Here is a 23,459-nt window from a genome sequence, read left to right on the forward strand (position 1 = left end):
AGCTTCATTAGTAAATTTCTTCCTCTATCTCTTGCTCCTTATTTTCAGTTTTTAATCGCTTTGAATTGTTAATGTCCTTCTTAATCTTGTTAAATTGTTGTTGCATGTTCAATCTACCTTGTTCTTACTACTTTTCTCAACTTGTTGGATTTATGATGAACTTAGATATTGTTACTAGGTTGTTCTTCACCATGGATTGTGAGTAGTCTATTTTCTAGGGGTTGGGTAAAACCCTCAATGTAGTCACTAATTACTTGTTGCATGTAATAGTTTGGTAATTATTGGGTGTTAATTAGTTGAGCTTAAGTGGTTTAATTGCTTAGTTCTTGTATATGGCCATTGCTAGAACTATTTATCCAAGCTTTCTCAACGAAGGATCGAGAGATGAACTTGAGTTAGCTCCCTTATGCTTGATTGACCCGAAATGCCATGAGAATAGGAATTTCCGGTCAAGGGAATGTTTATGTCATCGTGATTATGCTTTAGCACTTGTTTTATGCTTTGTAACCACGAGAGTAGGTTGTATTCATGATTCAAGTAATCCCTCTAGCTTGAGAGAGTAGTTGGGTGCCTTAGATGACTTCCCCTAATTTATCCCATTAATTTACCTTGATTGTTGCATGTTAATTGTGAATTGTGATGAAGTTGAGTGGTATAACCCGAGCCCTAGATTCCCCTAAATATTGTTAATTTCCTCTTAGTTTTAGTTGAATTGAATTAGTAGAAGTTACTCAAAACCAACCCAATTTCGACTTCATTTAGCTTATTTAAACGATAGTACTCGGTGGTTGATTCAACGCCTCTCTTGGGTTCGACCCTTTCTTACCCTTGCTATTAGTTAGTGAGACCAAGATAGGAATATATATTTTGGTAGGCTCGACGACGACCTATCATGACTCGACCTGTAATGGCCCGCGACCTGACCTGATTGACAGGTCTACATACAGTAATAAAATCATATTAGATTGTGAAGTATTTTAATTCAATCAAGTAGAACATATTAAAAATAAATGTTGGACATTTTGAACTACTTCCTTTGTTCCAAAAACAATATGATATAAAAATAAATTTATATGATAAATTACTTAATTGTTTTCTACGTGGCTCGACATTGGTAAAAAAAACGTCAAGTGTCACTGTCTCGTGGTCTAGCTAAACTTATAATTTATTTTATACCTATGAAATATTGATATTTTATCGGAAATAAAACTCTAAACCAACAATTTTATCCTATAAATCTTTCCAAATTTTATTGAAAGCAAAATTCTAAACTAACCTTTTATATGCTACAAAATCTATCTTAGTTTTTATACTAATAAAAAAATACAACTTTTTAATATATAAAAAATATATCAAAATAAATCCCACCTGTCATATTAATTAATATTTAATTGTTGCCTACGTGGCGCGACACTTGGGGAAAAATTGAAACGCCAAGTGTCACTGTCTCGTAACCTGACTGACTTGGGGAAAAGTTGCACGTTGCTCCAGATATCCATTTTAGAGTGTGTACTTGTGGGCATGTTTTGTATTATTATAATTATAATTATAATTATAATAATTATTAGTATTTATATTTTTTTAAAACTACCTATTATTATTTTTTCACATTTGTTATTATTTTTAGTTTTTGTAAGTTGCACTATATTCACTTGGTCTACTACAACTAATGTTTGTAAATTATACATTAAAAAAATATAAATAAGATATTGTTTATCAAAGTTTTATGTCCACATATGTGCTAAATTTCAACAGAACACTAAAATAATAGAGGGAGTATAATTTTGTGAAAAAAAGGGTGTATCGGTAAAAAAAAAAAAAAATAAATAAAAAATTAAAAATATTATTATTTTTTAACTCGTAAAATCAACAAATAAACAATAGACATCCCTGTCTGATCAAATCATAGTGCCCAAGTTCGAACTTGTGTCTAGGTATTTTAGGGTCGTTATCCTCTAAAAGCTCAGCAGAGGTTGCAAAATTGAAAAATATCATGTAATTAGTTGTGACAATCCTCCACTCTTGCTTGTTAGGTGTCACATTAAAGTGTTTAATCATATAGATAAATTGTTAAGATAAAATTATGTGGAGATATGATAATTATGCTATGTTATGATTTGTTATGATTTGCATAGGATAGAATATAGCATTATTTGATATGAGCCAGAATATTTCCTAAGGTCGTCATATCTTTGTACTCTATTTATAGTCTTTGACATCACATGAATGACAATGAATCGTTTTGCCTCACAATATTTTTCATAAATCCCTCTTTTGAATTTTGTTTGATGTCTAATGCCTTTTCTGCTCTAATCGAAACATGAATATGGTGTGTCTGTTCCAATAAAAAGAGTTAGTTATTCTTTACAATTATTATTATACAATAAAAAGTTAGGTGCTATTGTTAGAGACTTACTTCTTCATCAGATAGGATCATGTCAATTCCTATAAACTGATTGTTCCTCTTTGGGTTTAATACTTCCCACAATCTAGTGATCCTTACTTTTAAAATCCAGTCTTATTTGTCGTTATTGATTACTAAATCCTTGATCAAATTATAATTTACTTGTTCATGTTCATGTGATGTTCTATGCATGTGAATGGTTAGAACATAATTTTGTAAACATAAATCGAGAAATTTGAGTTAACATAAAAAAGCAAAAGAAAAACTAAATTGTAGCATTAAATTTAGTAGTATCTTTTACTTTATTGCTTCCATTCTTCTTTAAAATAAGCTCAAAAAATAATAAAATGATTAGCATTAAAATAAATAAATAAAAATTATTGAAACGCTTTTTATGTGTAAAACCCGTAAAGTTCTAAGAGGACTAAGACCTTGCTAACATTGATTTGAATTCACTTTAAGATTCCCTTGTATTGTACATTTTCTGTTGAATTGTATCCTAATTTTAGTAGTTTTTTTACTCTTTAATTTCATTAACAAAATCACAAACATACACAAAAATATTATAACCGAGTATGAAGAATACCTGATTCAAAAGCTTTTGATGGTAAATCAATGGTAGACTAAAAAAAATTAATGATACATGGTCATATTTATAATTATAATTACATGGTTATTTGTATATGAGTAAAATTCTATTGTTAATTGGATATTCATATTAGTTATAATATGTGGTGTGTTGCTATAAGTAATATTCTAATGTCAATAAAAAGATAAAAAAAATTCAAAAGAATTATAAATTATTTTATGTATATTTTTTTATCCTAAATAAATCTATCCAATCTAATCTAATCACAATAAGTCGCATACGTGGCTCAACACTTGGCGAAAAACTAGAATGCCAAGTGTCGCTATCTCGTGGCTTGACTGCAAGACCGACTTTATTTATTAGTGACTAGTTTTTGTGCCCGGGCGATGCCCAATGGTTCATAAAAGTGTAAGATAACATTTTTACTTGAATGTTAAATACGGTCAAATAATTCGTTATGATAACGTTGGATATTTAGACATGCGATATCATATGGAGTGTACTTTGAATAGTTTTGTTTGTTTGTTTGTTTTTTTTTTTAATTTATTTTAAAAGCAATAGATGTCTATGTTATTATTGACTTAAAATTATTTTTATTGAAATTAAATTATTTTCACTGAACTATAAGTATTTTACCAAGCTAAAATTATTTTTATGGATTAAAACTTATTTTACTGATTCTCTAATATTTTTTTGAATAACAATGCATTTTGCATGTGGCTAACCACACCATCGGATAAGGTAACCCCTATAAAACTGATCGAGTGCCCCTGTAATACTAACTTAGTAACCTTTAACACTGACTAAGTAATCCCTATCTATAACACTGATTGAGTAACCACTATAACACTGACCAAGTAATCCCTATAGCACTAACGAAGTAACTCTGATCTTGTAATAGTTGGTGACACGGTTTGGTCAGCTACGTACTCCCTCCGTTTCGTATTAATCGCAACACTAGCTTTCCTTTTACATCAGTTTTATATTAATTGCAACACTTTTATATTTAGAAAGAACCCACCATTATTTTATAATTTCTCTCTCCCACTAATAACCCCCACTTTCAAAAATGTTTTATTATTTCTCTTTCTTAGTTACCAACCCCACGTATACTACTTTTTTTATTATTATTTCTCTCTTCTACCAACAATACTTTATTATTATTATAAAAAATCCTCTTTTGAGCCCCACCCTATAATTTTTCTTAAATTTTGTGAGCACCCTAATGTTGTGATTAATAGGAAACGGAGAGAGTATAAAAGTTTGTGATTAAATATATTATAAATGGATCTTAATTTAATGAACTTTTTAAAACGAATTTGATGATGGAAATAGAATTGAGTTATAGGATATTTATTAAAAGTTATGGTTAATTTTATATATATGAAATATTAGAATTTTATCGATAATAAAACTCTATGCAAAAATTTTATCTTAAAAAATCTATCCAAAAATCGCCTACTTAGCATTATATGTGCCACAATAATACCAATTTATATCCTACGTGGCGTGACACTTGGCGAAAAATTGAAATGCCAAGTGTCGTTGTCTTGTGGCCTGGCTATGAAACTGACTTTATTTATTAGTGATATTTGATATGATATGATTATTTCATATGCCTTTGTGTACTTTCTTTATATAATTAGTATGATGTTAACCCATATATTACACAAAATGATCAGTTTGATTAGATGGTAAAATTAAAAAGGTTATCGATGTATGAATACAACTCTACAAGTTTCCGATAATCACTGTATTTAGTGTTTTAAAAAACAAAGAAAATCATTGTGTTACGTTGCTATTTGTAAACATTGTAAGTTTGTATCATTATAAATCAAGTATTAAGTTTGTGTAAGTTGTATTAATAATCTATAATCATTAAGTTTATGCATGTAAATAATGTATGTATTCTCAAGAAAAATAATGTATGAATAAATATAAAATAAAGAAAAAACTCTTTCAATGAAATGAAAAGTTGAAAACTATGTAATAGTGTAAATCATCGAGAATCTGCTATACATAGATTATTCTTGGTATATACTTATAAAGAATCTGTTAATTTTAGTAAAAGTCACTCATATGATTCATATCTTTTACAATACTACTTTATTGTATTGTGATGGTTTGTTACAAAACAAATTTGTTTATAGTGGAATATACATGACAAAATAGACTAAAAAAGTGAAATTGATTACAATATTACACCTAGCACGAACTAATTAACATGCTATTGTATTATTTTGTTTTCTCAAAGTTAGAGAGTATTAAGACATTGATCATTCTACAAAAATAATTTTTTCTTAATTCCATGATGGACTCTATTTCTTTTCTTTGAAGAAATTGATGTACATGAACTATTTACCTCTTTTGTATCAATGATACATAAAGTACTATTTATAAATCATACTTCGTTCTTGTAAAAGACAATCAAAATTTTGTGTAATAGTGATCTAACTATAATATTTTGACATGACCAATGAATCTTATGATATTTTAAACGTCGAGGTATATTGTTTGAGAATGACTTCGTATATACATAATATTAAAATGACAAAATGATGATTTATGTCACTAGTCTAATAATTACAGTCTAACACACTCACTTAAGGCAAGTTATTAATGAAAATGACATTAATAAAGTAGGATTAATTTGTGCCATAATTTACGGATTTGGATGGTCGGTGAATGACATAACATACAGTTCTTGCTAAGCCCAACAGTGACACTCTAGTAATAAGAGAAGAATGGTGACCAATAAACATTAAATGCTGAAACCAACAATTTTCTAATTTTATTTTCCACATTCAAATAAACACAATTTGGATAAAGACTTCACTATCAAATATCAATACCCCACTCCCTTCACTATCATTATAGTAAGGCCTCTAAAGTCTTAATTAACATCCATTAAACCCCCCTAAAGTCCAACATCAATATTTGAAAATTCATTAAAGTTATTTAAAAACAAGCCTCTTTTTAACCCTTTATTAATATTATCAAGGGATATTGTTGTTTTTATTTTATTTTGAAGAAAAAGGGATATGGTTTGTTTATATAATATGGTTGATTCAAAATTTCAAAGTAAAGTGACATTGAAGTAGAAAATTAACGTGTTATATAGTATATTAAGCTTGAAATATTTCAAATTAAAATTCACGCAAACTCTATACATATGCTTTAATTTGTATATTGTACGTGATCATTCTCTCAAATAATCTTAATATCGACCTTGTCAAACAATTTATCTAAATTCTAGTTTCAATTTTCAAAGATATCCCCTGAAAAAGTCTATTTTGCAAATTTTGGGTCAACCATAGTTGTTTTTCTATTCTATTCCCCACAAATTAAGGCCAAGACTTCCAACGTATATATTGTGCCAAATGTTGACCGATGGTATTGGTCAACTATTTGAGTAGTACTTGTATTTGTTTTCCATAAAAATTATAAAAATAGTGTAATTAATCCCATACAATATAGATTTCATTGTAATTTATAGTGTTGATTGAAATTCATAACCAAACTATGAGATCTATACATTCAATAAAATAATTGTAATTATGATTAAAGCAATATAAAAGCCGTCAATAAGTCATGGTCAATCATGTCAATTTTAATAACTGTCAATCAAAGAATTCTAAACCAAGGAGTGTATGAAGGTGCTATCCAAGTAACAAAACCGATGAATTATTGAAAGGGATGAGTATTCACCAATAGTTATTATCAAAAAAGACGTGTGTGATAAATATTGTCTTGAGAAATTGATAGCTAGTCCATTTAGTACTAATTAAACTATAAACTATATATGTATCTCAATTTTTATGTGGGAAAACAAATCAATTAGCTAGTCCTGATCTTATACAAAGCTATTAGTCCTAATCTTAATAGCTTTGTACTTATCATCATCCTTATTAGCCGTGAAATTATCTTATTAAATTAGATGTTACGGAGTATTATATTTTTTCAAAGTACAAAGATTGCTGCTAATAACAAATGTAAATTGTTATTGTAATAGACGTGCTACGGAGTAGCATACAAATTCACCGATTAAATCAAATACTTGCTAACTAATTGGATCAATGAAACTAATCAACAAAGATAAACGTTTGTCTCTTTCTATAACAAATTACATACTTCGTATATTGTTTTCATTCTTTTCAAAGCATCTATCATACGATCAGACTTACATACTTTTAAAGAAACAAGTGTTTTTGTACATGTCGAATGTATTATATATGGTGCTCAAATCGCCTATGTCACCATGTGGATGTGTGAAAGATTAAACTAGTTAAACTGGCATAAAAAAAAAGTAATACTTCGTGAGTTATAGGTAGAATTGATTTTTAGAAAAGATTATTAAAGCAAAACTTATATTTTTATAGGTGCAACATCATGTGCTATTTTGCTTGATTTGTTTATTTTACAATACATGTTCAATTGTTCATTGAATCATTGGTCGGAAAATGCAACGAGGTTCTGAAGTTAGCATCCAATCATGCAAAGTTTTATAATTGATCTTATAAATTAATGTATTGTGCAAGTTCTAAGAGTAAAATTAACTTATCTAACAAATTTATAATACTCGGAGATTCGAGTGATAAATATTTATATACTATCTGTTCGAAGTCGTTGTCGGTGATCTTTCTTAAATAGTTTTATTGTGTCAATTTAGTTTAATATTGACACTGTTTTGTTCATTAAATACTTCAATCTTCTCACAAATTCACAATCTCACACAGTCACACCCTTCCCCCCCCCCCAACTTTTTGTTTGTTTGTGTACGATCAACAATCGATTATCGATTATGTTGATTGTCAAATGTATTTGTCATGAAAAATGTCACGACCTTAATGATTTTTTTCTTATTTACAGAAAAATCAAATAACAAAAAAAATTGAACAAAAAATTAGATTAATAAAATTAGGAAAAATTGCCAAAAACAATATAACATTTGGCTCCTTTATGGGGTGTTAATTTTAAACAAGACAAAATCGGATATTCGATTGGTTTTGAGGTGGGAGAAGGAGAGGAGAACCCCCCTTCCCTATCCCCACCACCAAAAACTCATCCCCTCCCCTTTCCTAACCTCGAAATCCATTTGATATCCAATTTTGTCTTGTTTAAAATTAACTCCCCCTAAAGGTTGTATTATTCAAAAATAATGGGCTAAAGGTTAAGTAATTTTTGGCAATCTTTCCTAAAAACTATTATAATTAAATTAAATTAAATTTCGCAAAGAGTTGATTTTGTAGAGTTTTTTTCAGTAGATAGAATCCTACCAAACTAACACCTCTTATATGTTAAACTAATCCAACTACGCAAATCAACATTTGAGATAAAGAGGAAGGTAACGTAATCCCTCTATTCTTAAACAAATATAGCAGGTGTGACTCAAATTTGTGATTTCAAAGACACAAAGTGAGTTGCTCACCAAATTCACTTGTATAAGAATATGTATCAAAGGATGATTACCATAAATATTTATGTTCTATATATTCATGGAATCCCTACTCCATGTATTTACGTTCTATATACGGAGTAGGGAAACTTCTTCATCATTCCTCATAATTGTTTTTTTTTTTTTTTTTTGACATCAATTCCTCATAATTGTAATACTCACAAGTCACAACATTTTAACATTTACTTTATTTATATTTAAGTTATAAATTTATAATCTCATCTTAATAATTTTTTTACTCTAATTTTCACACTTGTTAATCATTAGCTATATTATGTGATCGTTTTTTTTCCCCCTCAAACTAGTCAAGATTAAATAAGTTATAATGCATAAATCAAAGTGCTGCAGTAAATAGATACGAAAAAGTCCTTCATACATATGTTATACGAAATATGTAGTAAATGTTAAAGTAAAACAAGGGTATTATATCAAAAGTATACATTAGCTCAAACGATATGTTACAAGTGTGAAAGTCAAAACGTTAGTAATATGTCAAAAGTATACATGAGCTTGAATATAGAGGAAACTTTACAATCCATACGAGTAAAAATTTCATCTGTTCCAAGAGAATTCATCTACACACAAGTGGGACTTGTTTTATTAGGAAATTAATTAGTACTAGACTAATATTAATATTAATATTAATACTAATACTAATAGTATATATACTTTCGAGTTTTAATATTCACAATCTCTTTTTGTTGAGAGCATTATAATATATTCTCCCCCGTTTCTCCTCACCCTAATTTCTCACTCAATTATCTTGGTTTGGCTTCGCCTCCCCAAAATCCTAAAAGAAAAAAATATAAAAACTACTCCGTAATACTTTTTCGTTCATTTTTAGTTGCAACAATTTAATTAGAAAGCTCGCACACATTTAGTGAAACTGATGCAACTAAAAGTGAAGGAAGAAAGTAATATAATCCTTAAAGGAAAAATTAGCACAAATTGTGGCATCTCCAGTCAAGTCTGACTTCCCCAGCATAAGAATAAACAGGGCCCACCATATTCTGTAATTGCTGATAACAAGGCTTCCGAAACGACACTATATGACTACTAACCATGTATGCAGTGACGCGTTCCGATACCCGAATCTCTTCCATCCGCAATTCTTGCAATTTCCTCACGTACTCCGGCACGTGCTGTAGGTCCCACACTACACCTACCCCACCTGGCTTCAACACCCTAACCATCTCTCCTACCACCCTCTCTCGCTCCTCCTTTGCCCCGGCCCGCCTTATCGCTGCCCCCGAAACGACCACGTCAAAGTAGTCGTCTCGAAAGGGCAGCCTCCTTACATCACCTTCTCGACAGGTGACGTATTCTTGGACCCCTTCTAGACTAGCGGTCTGTAACGTTTGTAACGTTATTGACCGCTTTTGGTCTAGTCCTACTACTATGCCTGATGATCCTTGCTTCTTTAGTTGTAAAGCGACCGCGTTTAGGAGAATACCTGTAAAAGTTTAAACTTTTTTCCGTGAATTTTGTTCTGACTATAATTATGATTCTAGCGTAACACTTTCTACCAAGTATTAATGACTCTGTTTACCTTTATAAATCATAATCACGCCATTTCTATAGTTAAAGTTTAAATTTTACTATTGACAAAATTATTAATTACGGAGTACAATACTACTTAAAATTAAAATAATATGCAAACAAATGATATTTTTAATTAGTACGTAACATCAAAATTCAAATTAAGCACAAACCAACAAAAATAAATGGAGTTCCTTCAAAAACATAACAAAAATAAAAAAAATGGAGTATTACGGAATTGATTGAGAGATTAAATCATCCATTTTTACCTTTTATTTTCATCCGCCATATTTGACTTTAATGCCATGGTACTATTCATATACTAGTACTACATTTAATGATTGAATGAAGATAAGAAAACAATAAATGAATTTCTGAATTATTTGAAATTTAACATTGTATACTGTTTACAAAATACAATGTTACCATATACTTTTTTTTCCTAAGTTTCAAATAAGGTTACTGTATAAAAACATTTCCAGTATTTTCTTTTGTATAAAATAAAAGAATAAAGGCACTCCCACTAGATTACTGTTACCATAAACCATACCATTTACTAGTAAAAATGAAATAATTATCAGTTATATAAAACATTAAATACATTTAAGACTCCATAACATAACAATTAGCAAAAGTATACAAAAGAAGAAAAAGAGCAACATATAAGAATGAGCCTACCTCTGCCGCAACCAACATCAAGAGCAGTCTTAACATTAGACCAATCAGTAACAGCGGAGATCATCCGCTGAGAGATCTCCCACCGCAGCGGCACAGCTGAGTATAAGAAATTCGCCGCCGCAAACAGCAGGCACACCGCGATCAAAGCCGTCACCGAACCAATCAACCCGGCGACAAACCTCGCAGATCCCGGCGGCAGCAAAGAGAACACCCGAAGAGCGGATAGGACACTCGTAAAAGGAGCAAAGAAATGAAGGATGAATACAGATAATAGAGAGAAGATCAAAGCATGGAAGAATAGAAACAAGAATGTTTGCCATTCATCCATGCCGTAGATTGCATAGATCTGTGACCAATCTCTACTTCCTTTACCCATTATCGATTGTATTGTAATTTGTTAATTTATAAATAATTTTATTTAATTTATGCTCCGAGCTATTGGATAAAAAGATTCCAAATTTCGGAGCAATAAGTAAGGAGGTGGGGTTCAAACTATGATGATTCTGGAAGCCAGCTTTTGCGCAGAATTAAAAGCGGGTGATATGGGGAAAGGACGTAAGACGACGCGTTTCGGTTGTTTTAGGATTAAAGAGAGAGAGAGAGAGAGAGAATGGAATAATGGAAGTAAGGGGGTGTGTGAAATGGAAGTGATTGATGGGAGGGAAGGATTATATACGTGTGAAGAGGCTGCAATTTATGAGGGGATTGTTTGGAAGGGTTACCGGGAAAAGAGGTTCGGATTTTTTGGGAAGTTTGTTATTTATTTATTTATTTATTTATTGAGTTTTAAATTAAGGGTATATTTGGTATAATGTTTTCTGTTTTTTGGTTTTCTAAATCATATGGTATATCATATAATGAATAAAAAATTGATCATAATTTATTAAAATCATGATAATTTTGAAATTTTGACAATAGAAAAGTGGAAACATCTTTTATTTGTTTCTAGTTTTTGGTTTTTTATTTTCAGAAAATCAAAAGTGAAAACAAAAAACGATGTCAAACAAGCTAAAGTTTTTTTTTTTGGTTTATTAAATACTACTTTGAAGTACTCCCTCTATTTCATAATAATCGTAACACTTTAACTGACACACATGCCAATGTTTAACTTTGATAAAAAATATTTATAATTAATTAATAATATAATAAAAATGTTGGAGTACATAAATAGTTAAAGACTAAGTCAAAAATATTTTACATGCCTTCATATGTTTTTTATATATCAATAAATTGTATGGTTAAAGTGAGCAAATGAATAGTGTAAAAGTCAAATTATCGCGATTATAATCAAACAAAACAAAGGGAGTAGTAATCAGATGGTCTCCACTTTCAAGTATGTGTAAAATGAGCGATTGCAAAAGGCGTATGAAAATAAGGGCTTCAAAATTTGGAATTTTATTTATCATTATACACAACATGTTGTTCAGATACTGTAGTTAGGTTTATGGTGTACTTTTAATTTTGATATTTAGTTTTATCAAAAAATTGTTAATTTTAGTAAATAATTTTGTTGATAAATATAGTTTTTTTTTATGAAGAAAATCATGCAACATCTACAAAATTTATCAATTTAACTACTAACACATAACATACTGAATCAAATAAAATGCTACAGTATCTTATTTGATTTTAAAAAGGTATAATTTTAAAGTGTTGCACTAAATAACTGTCATTATCGAGTACTCGGATCGTAGCATTTTTAACCTTGCCTATGTTATCAGTAATTGAAATTGAAAGAAAAAAAGAGGGAAGAGTTTGTTAGAATGGTGGGGCAGAAAGTCAATCAAAATGAAGTGGAAGTGTGTGGAATAAATCTGAGTTCCGGTAATTTCGCATTATCACTCTCCCAGTAATTACTATACTTGATGCTGCTGCGCCGACAATATGCTGCCCCTATTTTTTTTTTTTTTTTTGTTTGTATTATTTAGGGAAGCACCTTAATTATTTAAATATCTTCTTAATTAAAAATTGTTATATCTCCACCTAAATTTACATTATTTTATCTAATATAATTAGCCTAAAATTTAGGGTATTCTAATAATGAGAATATGAGAGAAGTGCAATTGCTTAAAAAAAAAAAAAAACCCTAGCCTCTTCTCTCTCCTAAATCCTAGCCTTCATTGTTACTCTCTCTGTCCCTATTTTTTTGTCCCATTTGACTGGACACAGTCTCCAAAACGCGTATTAAAACATCTATATCTTTATTTCCATATATGTAAATATTATAAAAACGTGATAATAATAAAATATACAATGAGATGAATATAATAAGACCACTCATGACTAAATTATCTTTTATACATTAACGGTAATTTATGATCAAAGTTTTTAAAATTTGACCCCAAAAATAGCAATGGGGCAAAAATAAAGGGATGAAGAGAGGAATTCGAAGGGGCTTCTATGGCTTTTCATAGGTGGAAAGCCCTAATCTTTGTTTCCTTCTAAGGGTTTTATTTTTTTATTTTTTTTTATGTTATAATTATGTCTTTCTCGAAAGAAAGAGTTTATCTCCTTCGCAAGACGTTTTTCGAACTCCTTCGAAAGACAAGGTGTTATTTACGTTTAATTTGGTCTCCAGTTGTGCGAGGCTACGATTTATTATTGCTCAGATTCGAGTTACAAAATCAGCACAAGAATTTTCTTTTTCACAAAATTATGAAGCAGCAACGGATCGGATCTACTCAAAAAGTGGTATGAGACAACGAATCGAGAATGTGTCGAATTGTTATATTTATGTATTTGAATTCTTATCCCTTTCCTGATTAATTCCTGTTTGATTTTGTTAGATATGTTTTCATTATCGTTGATTGTCAATTATAGATGTCGTATGACTTTAATAAGATATATAGTGTTTAGGGTAAAATTACCCATGACAAATGGACCAATCCGGACCTGCCACGTGTCCACCACGTGGGCCAATCAGCGTCCGCCACTTGTCACCCTAATAGGTCCAACATGGACTAATCAGGTCACATCATGTGGCCCATTATCCGCCAACCTGGAAAACGGCCATCGCAGGCCCAATTCCCGAGGCAAGCCCAATCAGTCTTAGGTTTTTCCCAGAAAACCTAGTATTGGGCACAAACTTCGAGGCTATATAAACATGTCATTAGCCTCCATATTCAGAAGAATGACTCTCACCTAGAGAAGTCTAAACACATTGATCACTCCTCCCCTAGAGGAACCAGATCTCCCCCCTTTAATTTCCGCACTTATTACTCCTCAAACAAGTACTGACTTGACCGTTGGAGGCGGAGCTCCCACCACAAGGAGTCTTCGTTGTTTTGCAGGTACAGGCGTCCGGTTCCAGTCTCGGTGTTGTAACTCTCCCGCAGGACACCAGAAAACCCCGAAACATTTTGGCGCCGTCTGTGGGGAGAGTACTTCTGAGATGGCATCCACGTCTGTACCAACTCCTGAAGAGAGGCGTCCCCTAGACGACCCTCAAGTTCAGTCGGACCATGATACTGAGGAAGAATTTAAAGTTGAAGCTCACACAGCTTCAGACGGGACCCTAAGGGCCCGGCGCACCCGTCCTACCGAAAGGAGGGAACGAGAGGCTGGTCCCAGTCGGCCAGCCGGCCCACCGCCTGAGACTCAGCAGGCGGCCGAGGGATCTGCCCCTATCACCAGGAATGAACTCATGACCCTCATGAGTAGTTTCAAGGGGGAGATCCAAGACTTGATCAACCAAAGGGCGCTTGTTCCTGCAAAGGAACAGTCGGCCAGGCCACCTGTGGGGAGAGTACTTTCGAGATGGTATCACAGTCTGTACCGATTCTAAGTGAGAAGCGTCCCATGGACGACCCCCTGGTCCAGTCAGACCAGGGTACCGACGAAGAATATGAAGTCGAGACTCACACGGCCCCTGACGGGTCCCTCAGAGCTCGACGCACCCGTCCCATCGAAAGGAAGGAACGGGGAGACTGCCTGGCTGAATCTAGTAAACCAGCCGGCCCACCGCCTGAGACTCAGCAGGCGGCCGAAGGATCTGCTCCTATTACTAGGACAGAAATCATGACTCTCATGAGTACTTTCAAGGGAAAGATCCAAGAGCTTGTCAATAAAAAGGCGACTGCTCCACCAAAGGAACAGTCGGCCAGATCAAACAACTCCCAGTTGAAGTTACATGCGCCTCGCATGAAACTACTGGGTACAACCGGCAATATACCAGCCACCGAGCATCCGGCCAGGCGGCCAACTACTGCAGGCGTCATACGGCCGAATGCAAAGAGTCAGACGGTCAAGCTTCTCCACCTAAGAGCCTTAGGTGGCAACCTACTACAAAGTTAATCTTAGCATTTGATATTATCAAGTGGCATAAGTAGTGTCATAACTACCAGCCCACATCGCTATATACATAGCCGGCTCCCATGATGCTTGTCACGAACAGCTTCCTCGGTCGGTTGTTCTACATGTCTAGGAAGCCTGCTGTTTTTCCTTCGATAAAGGCCCGACTGTGAGTGCAGTAGTGGCATGCCAACGTCGAGCCTTTGAGCTTTTAGGCGGCAACCATAAGAGCAGCCCTCATTCTCGCATAAACAGCCGGCTCTATATGATGTTTTATCAAGGTACAGTCGCAAGGTTTTTGCTCAAAATATAATGCCAAGTATACTTGATACGAATGAGTTTGGTTCCAGCTTGTTCTTCCAAAAGCAAACAGCCAAAATACTCGCACATATAAAAATCTCTCGGCCTGCCGAGAGGAGTAGCGCTTGGCTCGTTGTAATATAATTGGCCATGAGAGTGAATGCTTTAACTTGTTCATGTGCTAGTCTCTTATTGTGAAAGCTGGGCATTGGCGTCTCGCCCAAGGAAGCAGGCGGCCAGATGACAGCCGGCCTAGTACCAGCCACGAAGCCGGCACAAGCATTTCAAAAATAGGCAACCAAATGCCGAGTTTGAGGCAATAAATTTTCAACTCCATGAAAACAGAGCACTCTTCGAATTTTGTTAAATAAAGCATAATAAGCAAGTCAGCCGGCCATCTCAACGCATTTGGAGATACATTCGGCAACAAGCCATCACAAGGCATTTGACTAAAAGGCTAAAAACCGACTGGTATTGTTGATGGCTGCCCCTTGTATGTATTTGAAGCAGCACACTTCTCGCTGTTTGCGTTACGACATTTGGATGGCCGAATGCTTTGCATTGATGAAGGAGCAGGCGGCATGCCCCTCAAGACAGTAGGCGGCAGTAGCCTTTAGCATATGCCCTCGTGGCAGCCGCCCTACGCCCAGCCACATAGCAGCCAGCGGCAGCCAGCCACGTTAAAAACAGGCGGCAGCCAGCCATGTTAAAACACTCGGCACTCCCAACAAATGCAGCAAGCCCGCAAACGTGAGTAAAACCAATTAATGGCTGGATTACGCTAGATGCTCAGCAAAATCGAGCAAAAGTAAGCGGCATCTATTCCACGTCCCTCAAAGCAAGCAGGTGACAGTAGCCTACCTGACAAGGTAGCCGCCTAAATTCTTGCGAGCCACCCAACTCTACATATGTAGAAGGCTCCCAAGATGTGTTGAGCATTTGGGTACTTAGGCGGCAGTCAAAAGTAACAGCCCTCATACTACGTATATACGGCTTCAATATGGCATTCCATAGGTTTATAGTGCAAGATCTGGTAAGGTGCAAGCAAGCCCCTTGTTATCTAATAGACAACCGGCCTAGTCCTAGCACCGAAGCAGCAGGCGGCAGCCTGCCCTCATCCCAGCCACAAGAGCAAGAAACCACTCGGGCACCTTAATGAATCATGCAAAGATAAAGTTATCTTTATCATGGTTTTATGATGCATGATGATATATTACAATTTCTAATTAAAGGAATTATTATATAATGCAAACTAGCTGTATATCATGGTCTAGCCTGGAGAACTCCAAAACATCTCCACGGTCATCCAATTACAAACAGCCGGCACATATTACATTCTACGAAGTCAGTCGGCACACCTAGCATAAATCAGCCGGCCTTATCACCGTTTGCATTACTTGCCTAGCTCACCGACTGAATCAATAACACAGATAGCGCCCAGCCCCAGCCAGGTGAATGTGTAAAGCGCACAAACTCACCTAAAACAGTCGACTAGCAATATAAACTGGCGGACTCCAAGAAACTCTAAAAGCCGAGTCGAATGAGTGTTTGTAAGTACAAAATAGGCGGCTAGGCGGCTGTATGAGTGTAGGGGAACACTGTACCACCGGTTGTTAAGCCATTTTAAGAAGCTAATAAACCCCCTTTCTCTCATACAAGCAGCAACATCATACCATCCGTCTAGAAATACAAGCGCCCCTATTGACGAGTCGAAAGGCACTATATTTTCATGTGTTCATGTGCTCATATAAAGAAACCATATATGCTCCGGCCGAGTGTAAGTGAAGCTTAGAATTTGGCCATGAAATCAAGCAGCTATAGGCCCATGACCCTACTACACCTCAAAAAACGATCCTTGAAAGCAAGGGCTGAAATGAACTTTGCTTCGAAATGCCCGCATGGTTTTAGCTCAATTCAATGATTATGGTGTCGAGCATACTTTGATGCAAATGAGTTTTGGTACCAGCTTGCATAATTCAAGGGACAGCCAAGCACGGATGACCGAGTATAATTATACAACCGGCAATTTCTTGATAAGTCAGAACCTTTATTACTCTTATTTTAGTGAACGGATGCGCAATAAAATCTAGCAACTTCTCGTGGACGCTTCAGCTTGGGTAGCCGGCACTTTGATGGCACCTTCATTGGTCCTCACAAATAGGCTGGCAGGCGGCATGAAATCCATCAAAGAATAGGATGTTTTTCAAACCAGGCGGCATGCCGAATGTCTGGTTTTATGGTTTGCGTGGTTTCATAGCCTTGTTAAAGCTACCTCAATCATTATTATGATTATCCCAGTTATGTGATCACTTGTCATTCTCATTTAAAGAATATTGCCTAAGTCTATGAAGCAAGAGAGGCGGCATGAATAGTAGTCGGCCCCCTATACAATGAAGTCTCGTAGCTATGAAAGCAGCCAACTCTCATTAATAACACCATCCATCCTTTATGGAAGGGAACTAGGTGATCCATCTGCTCTAACACTTGAAATGATTTCAATACTTGATACTGATTCAGAGGGGCAGGCCGCCTATACATTTACAGTCGCCTACTCTCCATTGAGTATTTCACTTTATCATCAGAGGGGCATGCCGTCTGTACCTTTACAGTCGGCTACTCTCCATTGAGTATTTTACTCTATCTTCAGAGGGGCATGCCGTCTGTACCTTTACAGTCGGCTACTCTCCATTGAGTATTTTACTCTATCTTCAGAGGGGCATGCCGCCTGTACCTTTACAGTCGGCTACTCTCCATTGAATATTTTACTCTATCACCATAGGGGCATGCCGTCTGGACATACAGTCGATTCCAAGACAGACGACCACCCTCCTATACTTAGCTAAAAAATGATGGTGGCCTGGCCGACCCTGTGCCTAAACATGCGGCTACCCTCCTCTTACTTAGCACCTACGTTCACCAAGAACTAACCAAGGCCACAAGCCGAATGATCAGTCCAGGCGCCAAGCCAACTGATCCAATCTTTAAACTAATACGACCTGTCCCAACATCATAGCAGGCGTCCGGCGGCATCCCTCCGGATGAAATTCGTCGCAGAGAGCAGCTCCCTTTTGGGTGGAACATTGCTCTATAAACTAATTACACGGCACCTATACGACTATCCCCAAGGGCAACCACGTAGCCGTTTTTGAGACAAGGATAACTCTATCACTAACCAAACCAGTGGTAGCAGTTGACATCTGAGTCAGATGACCGCCTGTATTACTTGGGATAAATGCAGGGGGTACCTCTTGAGTTAATAGCCAACAAACATTGGCGAATCAAGGGGTCTAGCCGGCCTTCGCCGCCTGGTACCTCTACTTCTCAAGCAAGAGTGACGGCGACTGAGTAACACCAACGTTAACTCATAGTCACTCCCTCAAACTTGGTATGGAACCTAAAAGGTTTGAGTAGACCGCCTGTTTTTTGGCAAATAGGGGCACTCAAACCCCTATTCCTACTAGGTAACCACTCCTTGGGTTAATAGCCAACAAACATTGGCGAATCAAGGGGATCAGCCGGCCCCCGCCGCCTGGTACCTCTACTACTCAAGCTAGAGTGTGACGGAGACTAAGTAACTCCTATGTTAACTTATAGTCACTCCCTAAAACTTAGTATGGAGCCTAAAAAGTATGAGTCGCCCGCCTGTTTTTAGCAAACAGGGGCTCTCAACCACTACTCCTGCTAGGTTAACAACCTTTGAGTTAATAGCCAAGAAAAACTTGGCGAATCAAGGGGACTATCCGGCCCCCGCCGCCTGGTTTCCCTACCACTCAAACAAAATAGGCAGTGATTGACTAACCGCAAGGTTAACCAGTCGCCCTCCTTAGTACGGAACCTAAAAGGTATGAGGAGTCCGCCTGTTTTTTGGTAAACAGAGGTACTCGACCACTATTCTTACTAGGTTGGCTATATTTAAAGTTGTCGTCTGTAACCCAACAGACGTAGCTACTTTGGTTGGACGTCCTGTCTGACGCCTGCTTCTATGCAGCCACCAAAGCAGACGACCAGCCATCCCCCAACGAAATAAACTAAGTACCGAACTTAGTATATTGAATCAAAAGAGGCCAACGGCCGAATAATGCTAAAACGCTTACCCCTTGTGCAATAGTTGACAGTCCACCTGATCAGGGGCTATCTGCATAGTAGGGCAAAGAATCGGCATCTGTCTAGTTCGGCGGCAATCATTATTATGATTGATTAACTTTGAAAATGTCATACCGCCCAAGGTATCAAAATTTTCTAAGTTAATCAAGTCCATCTCCCATTAGAACTAGACAAGATGCCGACCTAGCAAAGCTTCGAGGGTCTAACCTTCGAAAGGAGCAATCCCTCCTGGAAAGAGAAATAACTCCTTCCGAGGGGCAAATGTTTAGGGTAAAATTACCCATGACAAATGGACCAATCCGGACCTGCCACGTGTCCACCACGTGGGCCAATCAGCGTCCGCCACTTGTCACCCTAATAGGTCCAACATGGACTAATCAGGTCACATCATGTGGCCCATTATCCGCCAACCTGGAAAACGGCCATCGCAGGCCCAATTCCCGAGGCAAGCCCAATCAGTCTTAGGTTTTTCCCAGAAAACCTAGTATTGGGCACAAACTTCGAGGCTATATAAACATGTCATTAGCCTCCATATTCAGAAGAATGACTCTCACCTAGAGAAGTCTAAACACATTGATCACTCCTCCCCTAGAGGAACCAGATCTCCCCCCTTTAATTTCCGCACTTATTACTCCTCAAACAAGTACTGACTTGACCGTTGGAGGCGGAGCTCCCACCACAAGGAGTCTTCGTTGTTTTGCAGGTACAGGCGTCCGGTTCCAGTCTCGGTGTTGTAACTCTCCCGCAGGACACCAGAAAACCCCGAAACATATAGTGTTCTTTAGGACTTCTTTCAAAAAAAAATAAAATAATGAGAATATGAGATAGACCAGGAAAATGGATTGTATCATAGAAAATCAATTCGCTTTATAAGAATCTATATCTAAAACTAATATAATACTAAAATAACAACCGCTTACATCATCCTATTCTAAAATTAGACACATGTTATGTTGTTATTAAAAATTATCCTAATCATTTTTTGATTTTTATTAAAATTCTGGTAAGTTATATTGTTAGTAGTAATTTAGTATCAAGCTCTATTTTTTTTTATTATTATTATTATTATTTGATGTATTATTTGTTTTGGGATTTTTTTTTTTTTTGTTTTTTTTTAATATTGGTAAGAAAATATAAACAAATTTAGAAAATTTTATTTGTTCAAATAGCATCGCACGAGACTAATCTAGTAGAAGAATATATAAATTTTCAATTTTGGGTCTTATTTGCTTTTAAACCTTCTAAATAACAATTTTGGATGGACTAATTTAGAAGTGTTGAATAATACCCTCAAACTCTTGTAACAATATAAATTACTTTAAACAGAAAATAAGGTGAAAAATAAGGTGCTTAGAAAAATAAGAAAATAAGGTTAAAAATATATGGTGCTTAGAAAAATAAGGTGCACTTATTTTTTCCTTCAAAAAAAAAAAAAAAAGGTGCACTTATTTTAAGTAATTAGTGAAAAATAAGATGCTTAGAATAATGTATAAACATTCTAATTGTTCACCAAAAATAAATATTCTAATTAAATACATCATATAGTATAAAGTCAACTAAACTCACTAAATACTGAAACCTGTCATTATATTTTAGGACGATCTAGGCTAGAAACCGACAAAGTACCAATTAAACACATTAAAATGATGCCTATCACTACATGTAGAGAAAGGCAGACAAATCCAGGAATTGCATGATAAATCGCCAATTCTTCAACAAGAAGCCAGATCTAGAATTAACATTTAGCCTAATTATAAAGCTAATTGATGTTCCATTAAAAGAGAACTTTCGCATAATTGGAAATATGCATTATGCTCAAGGAAATGAAGTAGTTAGTACTATAATAAGAGAAGTGTTGAAGAATTCTGGTATAGATCAATTAAGTGTGATTGTTAAGCTCTATTTTATTTTTTGTGAGACAGATACCACAATTAAAGCCTAAAGAATCAAATCACATCTAATAAATAAATATACACTTTATATAAAAATAAATAAAGATTGAGTTATGAGCTGAGTGTCTTTAATTCAATAGTTACGAGTTTAAATCGGTTGCCTTCAAATAGAAGTGGACGTTTCTCTAACTTAATTAAATACTACATACTATTCACATATTTATTGCATGGCCACTTTACTTCATTCCAAAAAAATCTATCGTACATTCACCTAACTACCCTTGACCTTTTTTTAAAGAATGAACAAAACAAACTACTACTAGTGGGCTTGCTAGTTTACAGTAATAAGGGTACTACATTGTTTGAGGTTCGAATATGGCATTGTTAGCTATTGATGGTTGTATGTTTGATTGTTCCATATTGGTTGGTTTGATTGACTTATTTGACCAATTGTTTGATTGATTTTTTTGTTGGTTGTTTGACTTTTGATCTGTATGAGTATGATCGGTAAAAATTGATAGTTGGATGTACGAGGTAATAACTTAGGTACTGAAAAGTTATAAGCCAAAAGCTGCTCCAGGAAGTCTTTTCATTTAGCCTTGAAGTTAGCTTTTGGGCTTGCTGAAAAAGCCAATTATCAAACAAATGTTTAAGATGTTTGACCAAATGAAAAAGTCAAAATCCAATAAAAAGTCATTTACCAAACAGTCAATTATCAAACAAATGTTTAAGATGTTTGACCAAATGAAAAAGTCAAAACCCAATAAAAAGTCATTTACCAAATAAAATTACAGTAGCTAGTCATGTTTTAGAATAAATCAAGTATAGATCATCGAGTTTGATCAGAGATAAGTCATTAGTTTAAGGTTCAATTTTAGTAAAAACAAAATAGTATTATTTTGATTGATGGATATGTTGCTGAATAAAATGTTACTTCCTTTGTTCTTTTTTTACTTGACTTGTTTCTTTTATCACGTTTACCAATGTAAAACTCTAACAATCAATAACTTTAATTCTCCATAAGTAAAAATTATAAAAGTTATATATTATAATAGTATTTATTGAGACGAATTCAAAAAGATCTCACATGAATATGTTTTTCCTTACATATTATTCACAAAAGACGGTCAAAGGAGGGGGGTGGTGAATAGTGTAAAAGTTAAAGCGGGTCAAGTAAAAAAGAACAGAAGAAGTATGAAATACAATCAATAATGAGTCCTATATATTTTGGCTTAAGTCTAATCATGTCGAATTCATATCAAAATCAGACTGGATATTTGTTAGGAAAAGAGCAAATACGTGAGTTAAGATTAGTCTTCTCATACTAAATAAACTGAAAAAAAAAAAGATGGCCAACTTATAAGACTAGCGAGCTACTACATTTATTACTAATTGGTTTTAGAATGAAATCATGCTTATTAGACAATATAGTTGAGAAACTTTGTTTATAGGCCGGTTTTCTGATTGAGCTTACTAATTGTTGGTGCTTAGTCATCGTCAATGCTGTTAAGGTCGCTTGTGTCTAAAGATTTGGATGCCCCTACCTTAGCTTGTTGCAAGGTTGATGTCTTATGTACTTGCAATAATGATCGTGATTTGTGAGGATATAAATGTGTGGTTTAATTCGATTTAATATCTTGAATCAGTGTTACACCTATAGTCCTATCATCATATAGAAGCCACATTTTCTCCTTTCCCTCAAAAAAAAAAAAAAAAAAAAAGGCCACATTTTCTCCTAAAGTATGGTGTTAATGCCAATTATACCCCTTATAGTTTGTCCTTCGATATTAAATACAAGTACAGTTAAATTATTCTCATTTTGGTAGGTAAATAGAGTTGGCATATCCGAGTGGAACCCTGCATGAGTCAATCTAACCCACAGGCAAGGCCATTTAATTTGGGGGAAGATGAAGGGGCAATATAAGATGAGAAAGTATTGTGTGATTTCGAAGTTATAGGACATTTCACAAAAGTTTTTAAATATCTTGAGTTTTTGAAATTTATATGTAGGTTTTTGGACATGTCATACAAGTTATTAGACATATTACATATATATATATAATATACTCCCTCCGTTAATTTTTATTTGCAACTTTGGAGTGGTTTACTTTACGGTTCACAAGGCAAAACTTAAAGAGCAAATATTAGAGGAAGCAAATGAGGGTAATTAAAGTGATAGGAGAGAGAAAGTAGGCCTACCCATTTGCA

At 34.8% G+C, this 23,459-nt stretch overlaps 1 protein-coding gene across 1 annotated transcript; it reads right to left on the reverse strand.

Annotated features, from left to right (window-relative positions):
- Nucleotides 1–8,850: 8,850 nt before the first annotated feature.
- On the reverse strand, nt 8,851–11,461 carry LOC110693227. The gene is made up of 2 exons (XM_021870366.1): nt 10,666–11,461; nt 8,851–9,901 (listed from the first exon to the last, which is right to left on the reverse strand). Exons 1-2 carry the CDS (start codon nt 11,039–11,041, stop codon nt 9,387–9,389), a joined length of 891 nt encoding a protein of 296 aa, XP_021726058.1. The 5' UTR covers nt 11,042–11,461; the 3' UTR covers nt 8,851–9,386.
- Nucleotides 11,462–23,459: the final 11,998 nt, after the last annotated feature.

Source organism: Chenopodium quinoa, unplaced genomic scaffold (genome assembly GCF_001683475.1).
Source record: "Chenopodium quinoa cultivar QQ74 unplaced genomic scaffold, ASM168347v1, whole genome shotgun sequence".
Classification (NCBI taxonomy): domain Eukaryota; kingdom Viridiplantae; phylum Streptophyta; class Magnoliopsida; order Caryophyllales; family Amaranthaceae; genus Chenopodium; species Chenopodium quinoa.

Coding starts and splice junctions, on each gene's coding strand:
- LOC110693227 (XM_021870366.1), bottom strand. CDS start 11,041: ATGGGTAAAGGAAGTAGAGATTGGTCACAGATCTATGCAATCTACGGC. Junction 9,902..10,665: donor TGATGTTGGTTGCGGCAGAG/GTAGGCTCATTC, acceptor AAACTTTTACAG/GTATTCTCCTAAACGCGGTC.